Source organism: Malus sylvestris, chromosome 8 (assembly GCF_916048215.2).
Source record: "Malus sylvestris chromosome 8, drMalSylv7.2, whole genome shotgun sequence".
Classification (NCBI taxonomy): domain Eukaryota; kingdom Viridiplantae; phylum Streptophyta; class Magnoliopsida; order Rosales; family Rosaceae; genus Malus; species Malus sylvestris.
Genome location: NC_062267.1, coordinates 29,021,337 through 29,033,513, shown reverse-complemented (window position 1 = coordinate 29,033,513; position 12,177 = coordinate 29,021,337). Strand labels below are relative to the sequence as shown.

Here is a 12,177-nt window from a genome sequence, read left to right as displayed (position 1 = left end):
AGAAGCCGGACCCCAAATTGGGGCTCTGGCTTTATATATAAAAGATTAAGACATGGATTGATGAACATTCAACGAATTAGAGGTTACTATGCAATTATAATTATGTGGAATTATTCACTATTTTATTAACTTTTTGATACTGGTCGATTAATTTATGCTTCATATACGAGCAAAAAAATATTACTAATTATTTTTTTCGAAAAAAAGCAAGTTGGTGGATGAGGGTTTAGAGGTATTATTCTCTGAACAATACTTGATTACTCAAAGATGAGTAAGAGCTCATACTCAAAACTCATAGTGTTTTAAGTATAGAGCTTTATTCTTATGATCATAACTATTTATATTATGAATCACACTGTAAAGATCATCTATGCCAAAAATAAATTAAAACTAAGGTCGTTTAGTCAATCTATTGTAGTAAATGCATAGACGGTTCGTAATACTTTTACCAATACCGTTCATTTGTTTTCAAACAGTTTAATGACTTTTTAATTGATTTTTGTAGAAACGATGTTTATAGAGTAATTTATAATTTGAACTGTTTTGATTATAAATATAAAGTTCTATAAATTGACAACGAATAATTTTAAGAAATTTTGAATAAAAATTCTTACTTATCTTTAAGTAGCCAAATATTGTTCATATTCTTTGCGGATGCAACAATGAGGAATTCTCAATTAAAATAACAAGTTGTGGATGTAGTTACGAAGGAATAAATTATAAACGAAAAACCTCATAATCTACCAAATCAAATGATTCGTGTTGTTGAAATTTGATTCAATGATTACAAATAGAGACACATTTTAAAAATTATAATAACTTTAACTGTTGAATCAAATTTCAATGACACGAATTTCATGATTTGTTTGATTAGGAATAAATGATCCGAAAATGACCCATTTCCAACGAAAAAGACTGATGCATGTGGCGCCGGTTCACACCCTCCCTTTGTCATCCCAAGTAAAAAATGGAGACTGATCCAAACAAAAATAGAAAAATAAAATAATGAAAAATAAATAAATATTAAGAAAGCTCACCATTATAAAGCTTGATTCCTTTTGCTTAACCTTTAAGACTCTCTGCATCTTGGATTCCTCAATCTCTCTCAATGCCCAATCAAATCTCTCCCTCTCTCTCTCTCTCCAAATAGAACATTCTTTCTTTCAATCTTCACCACATGCAACCCCAACCTAATTCATTCCCCAAATCAAATCCAGCAAGTGATACAATTCAGTACCCCCCTTCCTTCCCAACCCCTTTCTCTCTCTAGAACGCTGATCTCGTTCCAGGATTTGGGTTTTCTCCGATTCGGTTTAGTTTCTCTGTGTTTCTGGGTGTTGTGTGCGCTTGGAGACCCAAGACTTGAAAGCTCAATCGATCGTTTCAAGCTTCCGAGGTGTGCAGCTCAATTGGAGTTTCATTACAGAACCCCAAGTGCAAAATTAGAAGAAATCAAACGTAGAAAATGGAAAAGTACGAGGTTGTCAAGGATATTGGATCTGGGAATTTTGGGGTGGCCAGGCTTATGAGGAACAAAGAGACCAAAGAGCTCGTCGCCATGAAATACATCGACCGCGGCCACAAGGTCCTTACTTTTCCCCACTTTTTTCATTTCTCCGTTTACTTATTTTGTTTTTGCATTGATTTTTGCTTTGAAGTTTAATTCTTTTAGAATTATAAACCTCATGTAGGAAAACCCATTTGTTTAATTCCGGAGTCGGTGCTTGAAAAAGCTACAATCTTTCCATTTCATTCTATGAATCCATGAAAAAAACACAATATCTTATTAGTTTCAAATGATTATATGTATATGTGTATGACGTTAACTATATGTTTCATTGTTTGGTTGCAGATTGATGAGAATGTGGCAAGGGAAATCATAAACCACAGATCGCTTCGCCATCCAAACATCATTCGGTTCAGGGAGGTGTGTGTTTGTTGATATGGTTTTCACTGTGAAGGATCCAAATAAAATATAATCAGTTTCAGTGGGCTAATATGATGTTCTGGAATTTCAGGTAGTTTTGACTCCTACACATCTTGGTATTGTGATGGAGTATGCGGCTGGTGGAGAGCTCTTTGAGCGAATCTGCAATGCAGGAAGGTTCAGTGAAGATGAGGTTTGATCACTGACCTTGACTAATGGGAAGCTCCAAATTTTGAAAACAGTTGTACTTGTACCCTCATAAAATCCCGGAAATGATAAAGAAAACGATAGCTATACTTACAGCATGCCAATACTTATGATTGCATAACCCTCCAGTGTGTGTAGTTCAGTCTGGCTAATTTGTTAAGTTTCTAAGTAACAAAGTCATCTTAAGTTTTGTTGGTTTTGCAGGCTAGATATTTTTTTCAGCAGCTTATCTCGGGAGTTAGCTACTGTCATTCTCTGGTAAAGATAATACGAGTCGTTAATGCTCCTGATCTCCAATGGATTTTTTCCTTAACCTGTGATTCTCATTTGCCCCTTGTCTTGCTGTGCAGCAAATATGCCACCGAGATTTGAAGCTGGAGAATACCTTGCTGGATGGCAGCGCAGCTCCACGCCTGAAAATTTGTGATTTTGGTTATTCTAAGGTTTAATTCTGCAATGAAAATTTGTGAAAATTTGCCCCTTGTCAGAGGCTTTGATGTTTCAAGGTAAATGTAAAAGTTCTATAGTCTGATGAACTTTATTTGTGTAGTCATCCTTGCTGCATTCAAGGCCTAAATCAACAGTGGGAACTCCAGCATATATTGCTCCTGAGGTTCTTTCTCGAAGAGAGTATGATGGCAAGGTAGCTAACTTTCGCGTTGTTGTCATTTTCAGTCTTCTATAACTGATGCACCACAGTTTTAAAGATACTGGTATATTGTTCTAAGGACCAGTTGATAGCAATTCATTACAATGAATGGAATTATCCGGATTGTGTCATAAGATTTCTTTATGTGCGCCAAGTAGGTGGTTGAAGGCGTAGGTATATCATTTAATGATGGCGAAAATGAGTTGAAACTTGGAGTGGCAGCATCAATTTTTGTGCTCAATTTTTTGCTTCCATAATAGCAATGTTCATTTACATGACAACTAGGAATCAGGGAGGTAAACCGTTCTCCTGCCTGGGGAGAGCAGGAAGTGAAATGATGTTATACACTCTTTCATTGAATCTTTTGTGTCTGGCATGTAAGAAGAAATTTTCAACAAGAAAATATATTATACAGCTTTTACCTCAATTATCTGATTTCGGTTTCTGTTCATCCAGTTGGCAGATGTGTGGTCCTGTGGAGTAACCCTATATGTTATGCTGGTGGGAGCTTATCCATTTGAAGACCAAGAAGATCCAAAGAATTTCAGGAAAACTATGAAAGTAATTTGACTAGTTATTCAGCCTCTGAATGTTAATCATTCATGTTTTTTCGTTTTAACTGTGTAGCTTCCTTTCATTCTTTTGATGCAGAAAATAATGGGCGTTCATTACAAGATCCCAGACCATGTTCACATGTCTCAAGAGTGTAGGCATCTCCTCTCTCGCATCTTTGTTGCAAATCCAGCAAGGGTATGTATGATACTATGTTGCCGGGCACTTTTTGATTTTGTATTACTTAAAAAAGAAAGCTTTAGGTTGCTGAACTTTGTGGGTGAATGGCAAATGGCTCGTTGTCCTGTTATGACGGAATAACATCAGATTTGCATATATAGGCTTCTGACACAGAATATGCTACTAGACTAGGCGTATAATGAAGTGTCCCTTGCAATGTTTACCTTGATAGTCTTTGGAATACTCAAGAATCCATAATGGCTTAATTGTTGTCTTATCAACGAACTAATGTTTTGACCTTCGGAATGAGGGGATGGAGGTATGCATCTAAGTCCTCGTATATTTTGTTTACTTCAGTCTCATCTGATTTGCTCCTGTCTAGGTCTTTTTTTGTCATCCCAAAGTGCCCCCTAAAACGAAAAGAAATGAATTTTAAAAGTTTGAATCATTGTGCTAGTGTTGAACATAAATAACTCAACTGAATTTGATGTTGGATCTTATCAGCTAAGTGCACTGTTTTCTGTTTTCTTGCTCTTCCATGGTGTGCTCAACTGGCTTTCAATTCTTGCTTCAGAGGATCACCATTAAAGATATCAAGAACCACCCATGGTTTTTAAAGAACTTGCCGAGAGAGCTTACAGAAGCAGCTCAAATCATCTACTACAGAAAAGAAAACCCAACCTTTTCTCCCCAAACTGTTGAAGACATCATGAAGATAGTGGAGGAAGCCAAAATTCCTCCTCCAGTTTCCCGATCAATTGGAGGCTTTAGCTGGGGAGAAGAAGATGGTGATACAAAGGAAGAAGTAGAAGGCGAGGAGGAAGAAGAAGAAGATGAGTATGTTAAGACAGTCAAAGAAGTACATGCAAGTGGAGAAGTGAGCGTCAGCTGAGGACCAGTTTCTTCCTTAATATCGGAGAACCCGAAAGTGCGGGTTCTCCTTGTCCTTGTCGTAAAAAACGTTGTCATGTTTGTAAAAACAGTCAGTTTTTCTGTTTTGCGTAGGTGATGGTGTTTCAATAAACAAGCTTGTGTAAATTATAGTGTGGTGCTGAGGACAATAGTTTGTCCTGAGACTGACTGGATGTATCACTAGTAGAATTTGTAGTTAAAGCTTGTGGGTTTGAGTTGTTTGTCTTTGTCTTTGAATTTAAGGGAGAAGGGAGAAGGGAGGCGGGAGGCTCGAGGCTCGGAGGGGGAAGGGTGTAAACGCCTAAACGGGCTGTGTTGTCTCGTTTTATCCGAGAACAAGCGATTCTCACATAGGAAACTTTGCCCCCTAATGGGGTGTGGCATGTAAGGAGGTTTATTCAATTAGAACATAAGTTAATAATACTTTTGTTGTATACTTTGGTACCTCCCCTATCTCTTTATTTGGATTGCTTTGTTCTGAACTCCTGTTCTGATTGCTTGTCTTCATTTTTCCAGTTCTCTGTTAGGATAAAATGCTTTTCTTACCCCATGTCGTAACTTTACTGGAGTAGGATTCTCTCCCTCGAAATCTCTCTCTCTAGCTTTATATATATATATATATATGTATATGTATGTATATGTATATATATGTATATGTATGAATTGGGATGACTAATATGTGCATGAGCGAATGCAGACTAAAATCGGGTTGAATTTGGGTTGACATGGACAAGAAAGGCATCCACCCAACCTAACACATCCCAATAAACGATCAGGTTGGGACCGGGTTGAGTTTGGGTGGGTTTCCATTTATAGTTTAAAACCATGTTGGGATAAACGAACTCCGGTTGACCCAACTCAAGTTGCACCCCCGACTACAATTCAGGGTTCAGAATACAGCAAAGAGGCTTACTTTTATATTCTTCACGTCTACTAAAAAAATAAAAAATAAAAAATAATACGATAATGTTGTCAATAATTGAAGTATTCGATCAACCATCTCAAGTCAGAAGCCAAGCACATGGTAACATATCATGAATTAATTTAGAGCAGTACATCACACTGCTGCACTGCATTACATTATACAGAACCTCTCTGCCAAATATTTGAAAAAACAAACGTCCATACCGAGCAACCAAACGTCCCATACTACGCAGACTAACGTCCATACTCAGATCTTCTGTGCAAGATCAACCTTTTTCGGTGCATGGAACCCAAAAACACCGAGTACATTCGCCTTTCTAACCACTAACAAGAACAAATGAATGTCATAATTATTCTGGTACCGATGCTAAACTTCAGACAGAAATTGAATCAAGGCCTTGTTCCCGTACGTTTCAGTTAACTGCTGCTGCCGCCTCCGTTAGCACTGCATGCAACTTCCTAGTCTCTGTCAAAACACATTCCCTGTCAACAGTGGCGGATCCAGGAAATAATATTAAGGGTTCAGTAAGAATAGCGCGTAGCGCGCAAATTTTTTTATACCAGAAATAGCATGCATATTGCCATTTCATCGAGTCTTTGTAGGCCTGAAGTCATTTGAAAATGCATACTACAGACATGTTAATGTATGCAAGAGGCAACACCCAAGATATTCACCGACATTTATCAGGTTTTGGTAGGTCTGAAGTCGGTTGGAGGGCAAGTATGAAGCCAACTTTAATCTTCAAAAGGGCAACACTCAAGGTATCCATGGACATTCACCGAAGTTCGGAGAGTCAGCACCTAAGGTATCTATGGAGGTTCATCGAAATTCGGGGGGTCAGCTGACCCCTCATGCCCCTTAATGGATCCGCCAGTGCCTGTCAAATAGAGCAGACACAACTGCAACACCTTTCAGGTTCGGTAAACCCATTTCCATCACTGGACGTGCATTTGAAATATTGATCCCACCAATCGCAACCACAGGTAATTTGGAAGCCAAACAAACAGTTTTCAGCCCGTCTAAGCCTACGGTGAGATTGTTTTCCTTTGTATTAGTTGGCTATACACCACCACAGCCAATGTAATCAGCACCACCAAGCCATGCTTGCTGTGCTTGCTCTGGGGTCTTGCAAGACACAGCAATTATCTTTCTGGGGCCAAGGAGAAAACGTGCAACATGGGCGGGCATGTCGGACTGGCCAATATGCACACCATCAGCGTCAGAAGCAAGTGCAACATAAATGCGATCGTTTATTAGTAATGGAACTCCATAGGCATGGCAAATTTGGAGACATCACTTGGCTGCTTCCAGGAAATCCCCGGTTTCAATATCCTTTTCCCTGCAAAGCAAAGTTAAAGTATTGTCAAGATGAACAAACGGAAAACTACTAGAAGCAGAAATTTTTTACGTATCATAAGCATAGTTATGGAAATGCATACAAACAAATGCTCAAGAAGGGCAGAGTATAATCTAGGCCATGAAACTTTTAAGGGTGGGTGTCTTGATTGGGCTAAAAGAATACATAATAGCAACATACATGAGAAACGTGGGTGACAGTTGATAACAATTCCGAGCAGGCAATCCCAATGTGAAACAATAACTTACGAAGTTTGCCATATTCGTAAACTGAAATCAGCATCTGACTCTACAAAAGAACTACATGACATTCAGAAACATAGGAGGCTATTTTATCTACTCTTCCTGCAGCATATGATGTATAAGAAGCACATATGTATTTACCTTAACAGCCTCAAGCATTGAAGAACCTTTTGCCAGCTCAGCTGCAATACATGATGCCAAAGTGCAACCAGTTCCATGAGTATTACGAGTTTTTATGTGTGATGAACGCAACTCATGTAAGTGTTCACCTGCAATATCAATCCTAAAGAAATAAGTTTTCCAGAACTTCACTCGTGCATCAAGTGGATGAAGGAAAAGTATTATCATCGGTGTGAAGGCTCCAGAAGACCAAAGCTTACCATCAAAGAAGACATCAACGGCATCCAATGAATCAGGAAGGTCTCCGCCTTTGACAAGAACATTTCTGAAAAGCAATGACACTGTTTTATAAAACTACAGTTCCAACACAAAGAAACTTAGTTTTTATTTCATAAATTTCCAACTATCACACTGCATTAATTCTGTGAAAAGTAGCGAAACCAAGTGAAATAAGCAAAAGAAAACTACAAAATTCTACGGGAGAAGAAGGAAATGTTCAAAAAAACCTGTAACTGGTAGCTTGAATGAGAGACATTGTCTATTGGGCAACTCTTCCTAACCTCAATGAGAGACATTGCGCTATTGGGCTTCAAACCCCTAGAACGGTCATTGTCTCCTCATCTCTGTTGAACATTGGTGACAACATACTGAGGATGGCACAGAGCTATAAACCTTGCCAAATATGTCAAGGGCACTTACTGTAATAAGTTGAGAGCTTGGGAGACTGTTCGTTGGAAACCATAGACTAATACATCCCCACAACATTCACAGATTACTAATACCCGTCAAATTACTAATCCCCACAACATTTACATGATCACGCAATCTTGTTTCCAAGAAACGTGCCAAAAACAAAGAAATCCATCTACTGAGAAAATAGACGAGTTTGGGGGTCCTAACTCCTAATACACCATTTGCCCAAAAGCACATGCCTAAAAACACAGTAAATACCCTGGCCAAACCCTCTAAACCAAACAATACCATATGATAGCCCAACTGCCCCATCAATCAGATAATTTCAAACACGATCACAATTTTACATTATCCCCCAACTTATTCAACAGTGAGGTCAAAAGGATCAAAGATGGATATGCAGACTGTAGTACAGCCATTGAACCAACGCAACCAAGAAGAAATGACCAGATAGAAATGACCATGACCATTTCGTACAAATTCCTGAATACAAGTTCAAGGGTACTCCGCTGTGCAATAGTGACTTACTGGAAATAGTTAAAAACTACAAACACCTTCGCGTTTTAGTTGATTATCCAGGTGAAATGATTAACTATTCCTAGTAAAGTCTTAGGTAATGGAAGAATGTTTTGTGAGAACAAACAAAAACCAGTCACATTTGTGAAGTGAAGTGCCTTCTCTTATGATTTCAACACTACTCACAATGCATTCGAATTTAGTACTAATGCAACATTCTGCTTTATTCAAAACATGTCCAACATTCTGCCAAGCAGATCTGAATGCACATTTTGCATTCAATAGATGGTTTCAACATCCTAAAGAGGTTTTCAAAAAGCGAAAAAAAACCAGAAGGTGGGACTATGAATTTACTCAATCTTATGTACAAAGGATTAGCATACCTAAACCCAGGAAGAATTGAAGGACCAGCCAATACTTCTCCACTTGTAGACACCATAACAGGGTCAACCACTAAAGCTGCCTTCAATGATATTATCAAACTCATTAAAAATGCTACTTTATTAACATTAGATAAAAAAATGTTCAATTTTAAACAATGTTTTAAAAGGTTCGTCTCAGGGCGCGCCTAGGCGCCCTGTGAGGCTGGTCTTGAGGGTTGCCGCCTTTGTTTTGAGGGAGTGGGCGGAAGGCAGGCCTAAGGGGATTTTTTATTTTTTTTTAACTCCCAAACCCAAATTTTGGGTTGGGTTTTAATTGTCTCATACCTCTTCTTTGCACTATCATCTTTCTGCCTTTTTTTTTTCTTCTGATTTTTATTTTTTTATATAATGGATGTGTGTGCTGTCTGTGTGCATTGTTATATGTGTGCTCATTGTGCTTTTCATCCTCTATTATATATATATATATATATATACAGGGAGCTTAAGGGGAGGGATCCCCATTTTTTCAAAAAAAATGGGGACACGCTCCCCACCGTTAGATTGACTTTAATGAAATTGTGTGGTTGAGATTAAAACACAGGCCATAGAATCTCAACCACAGGATTTCATTTAAGTCAAATCCAACGGTGGGGAGCGTGTCCCCATTTTTTTGAAAAAATGGGGATCCCTCCCCTTAAGCAATTCCTATATATATAATATAATATATGTATATATATATATATATGTGTGTGTGTGTGTGTATATGTATTTATAATATATGTGTGTGATTAGGGTGATTATTGATTAGTAATCTTTTTTTTTAATGTAATATATGTGTATGCTCAATGTATATATTAAAAAATTTAGGTCCCGTGAGGCTTCGTATCATGCCTCGCCCACGCCTCACGCTTTTAATACTTTAAGTTTTAATTGGACTGCATACCTCGAATAGGATACTCCTGAAGTTGCTGATGCAGAATCTTAATGATGCCAAAAGACATTAACATCCCAGTTTTCACCTAGAATGACATATCATGAGCAGATCAAAACCAATTTAGTATCAATACCGCTTCTTGTTATAAACAAGTTTGCAAAATATGCATGCCTCAGGTAAAGAACAGAGGAAGTGTAAGCTGACAAATTTATAATAGCGTTTTTTAAATAACATTTGCAGACACTAAGATTAAACTTTTAGCCACTTACAGACTTAAAAAAGAAAATAGATGTCTAGTCAACTGTGAAGAATACAACATTTCATTAGCTACTTGTAGTTGTAGCATATAGATTTATTTTAAGGAGTTTTAACAAAAAACTCACGGTACTGTTCACTTTAACGAAAAATCACATTTTTACACTAAAAAGTCAACCCTGGTACTATTCACTTTACCTTTTATTTTGTCCTTATCGTTAAAACTCAAAGTTTTTAAGCCATTTTCATTAGTTTTCCTTTTATTTTATACTATATAACTTACTCTATAATCTATTATCAATCAATTCTATAAGCTCATGATGATGGTCGAACATACGTCATTGTACCAGAATGGTTGACTAAATTCCTAACTTGCTAAAATCAAACAGTCGAACATATGTCATTGTACCAAAATACCGAAGTATTTTGGACAAGAGTCGTAAAAACAGACCAGCTTGTAAAACCAGTTCAAGGTGGAAACTAAAGCAGTTCCAAACATTGACTTACCACGTCAACATCCATATCAGATACCACAGACTTCATCTGCTCGGCAACAAACTCCTCGGGCACAATGCTTACACCCTATCCATCAAAGAAAAAGAAAGATAACAGTCACCACTATAAATGTTTTTTTTTTTTTTTTCTATCTTGTGTTATGCTTTCTCAACAACCAAACAGAGCATAGGCCACGGAATGCAACATCAAACAACCACCTGAATCCCAACAGTGTTTTGTGCAGTAACAGCAGTTATGACAGCAGAGCAGTACACTCCGCGAGCAGCACAAGCCTTAAGATCAGCTTGAATTCCAGCACCAGCACCCGAATCCGAGCCAGCAACAGTCAGTACATGTGGAATCTTAACTGCAGAGTGGTCACTTGTCATTGGAACTTCTGTTTGGGTGAAGATTTCTCCGGATAGAGCTCCTCGGCTCTTAGCACAGCTCCTCAAGGAATTGGTACTTTGGAGGTGTAGTCAGGCTCTTGCTTGCTGATGTGCTGCAAGAAGAGGATATAGTTAGTTTTGAGGTGTCTTTGTCGGGCCTTAGGTATAGGCCTTGAGGCTCGTAATCAAAATTATCTAAGTGCTAGGCGTGTCGCTACTATCTCAGTATAGTAGATGTAGAACAAGATTTTGTTTAGTAGATTACTTGCGTCCTAAGTTACTTGGACTTCTTGTTATCAAAGGATTGTCATGGATGGGTAAGTCCACATTAAGTTCTTTTTCATACCTTGTGACCAAGGACTTTCAGTTCATAGTCTTGTATATTTGAATGAGGGGAGTTTCGATCCCTTAAGTCATTTGTTTGGTTCTTGATTGGTTTTAAATGAAAGCATATCCATTAAGCTGACCAGATCCAGATGCAAATGTGACTTTTAAAGTAGAAAAACATATAGATATGACATGAATACATGTTAGAGAATACATTAAGCAGTAGATCTATTATCTTAGAACACACACAAAGAACTTTAAGCAAGATTTCACCTTGTAGGGCAATGTTGAACTTCCTGCAATCACTTCTCTTTGAGTTTACAGAGGTTTCTATGCTAAAAAAGGATGGATGGTAAACCAGTTTACACAAGAGAATCAATACTACGCCACTAAAAGTGATAACATAGTTTTAAACTAGACAAGAGATAGCTTTTGTGTGAGAGATATCCTGAAAATGATCGAGATCTAGGCTGATTACAGCTTTTGGATGCAAATCTAGCTTGAGAGCAGAGTTTGTATGTTTGTTTGATTGGTTGAGTGTCCTTGTCTCTAGGGCCTCTTCCTTCTTTTACAGGCAGATTAGCCTGACTGCAATGATTTCGCTCTTGTCTGAAAGCATTTGGTGGGTAATGAGTTATCAGCTTTTTACTTGTATTGTCATTGAACAATGCTTTTTGGCTGATTGTGAATCAGTCCCTATCACTTGATATTTAAATCATAGGCACATGGCCTATACATTAATGGAAATGCGCCAATTTGTCTCTAGGCTTGATGCTTGGGCATCGAGCAAGTCTCCCCTTAATTGGTATTTCTAGACTTCCACACATTTGTAGCCCAATGTTCAAATATTAACCCAAACAACTCAATTTCCCTGCATTTCCATTGAAGTTCTCGTTTGCCTGCTTCGGTTGAATCTCGAATTCACCAAAAAGCTCAAACCTTTTGATGGCAGCACAGCCTGGTAACGATTTAACGCCAAACAATTAAAATTATAAGTTAAACCCAGGCATGCAACAGCCATGGCAACGCAGCAGCAGTGATTGAAAATGCAAAAGATTTTGAAAACGTAATTGGATATGCAATTCTTCAAATAAATAAATAAATTGATAGTAAACTGGAAAAGCAGAAGAGTAAA

At 37.9% G+C, this 12,177-nt stretch overlaps 2 protein-coding genes across 2 annotated transcripts in view; one reads left to right on the top strand and one right to left on the bottom strand.

The window, feature by feature from the left end:
* Positions 1-1,063: 1,063 nt before the first annotated feature.
* On the top strand, positions 1,064-4,863 carry LOC126632225 (serine/threonine-protein kinase SRK2A-like). The gene is made up of 9 exons (XM_050302528.1): positions 1,064-1,585; positions 1,853-1,927; positions 2,019-2,120; positions 2,339-2,392; positions 2,485-2,577; positions 2,685-2,777; positions 3,240-3,344; positions 3,435-3,533; positions 4,090-4,863. Exons 1-9 carry the CDS (start codon positions 1,466-1,468, stop codon positions 4,405-4,407), a joined length of 1,059 nt encoding a protein of 352 aa, XP_050158485.1. The 5' UTR covers positions 1,064-1,465; the 3' UTR covers positions 4,408-4,863.
* A 533-nt stretch (positions 4,864-5,396) lies between these two features.
* Positions 5,397-12,177, bottom strand: part of LOC126631918 (thiamine biosynthetic bifunctional enzyme TH1, chloroplastic-like) — a 6,927-nt gene continuing 146 nt past the window's right edge. Inside the window, exons 2-9 of the mRNA XM_050302122.1 lie at positions 11,316-12,000; positions 10,545-10,828; positions 10,339-10,413; positions 9,586-9,661; positions 8,664-8,739; positions 7,332-7,396; positions 7,093-7,220; positions 5,397-6,691 (exon numbers count right to left, since the gene is read on the bottom strand). Coding sequence (XP_050158079.1) covers positions 6,677-6,691; positions 7,093-7,220; positions 7,332-7,396; positions 8,664-8,739; positions 9,586-9,661; positions 10,339-10,413; positions 10,545-10,715 — 606 coding nt within the window. The 5' untranslated portion in view covers positions 10,716-10,828; positions 11,316-12,000 and the 3' untranslated portion in view covers positions 5,397-6,676. The remainder of the gene's footprint in view (positions 6,692-7,092; positions 7,221-7,331; positions 7,397-8,663; positions 8,740-9,585; positions 9,662-10,338; positions 10,414-10,544; positions 10,829-11,315; positions 12,001-12,177) is intronic.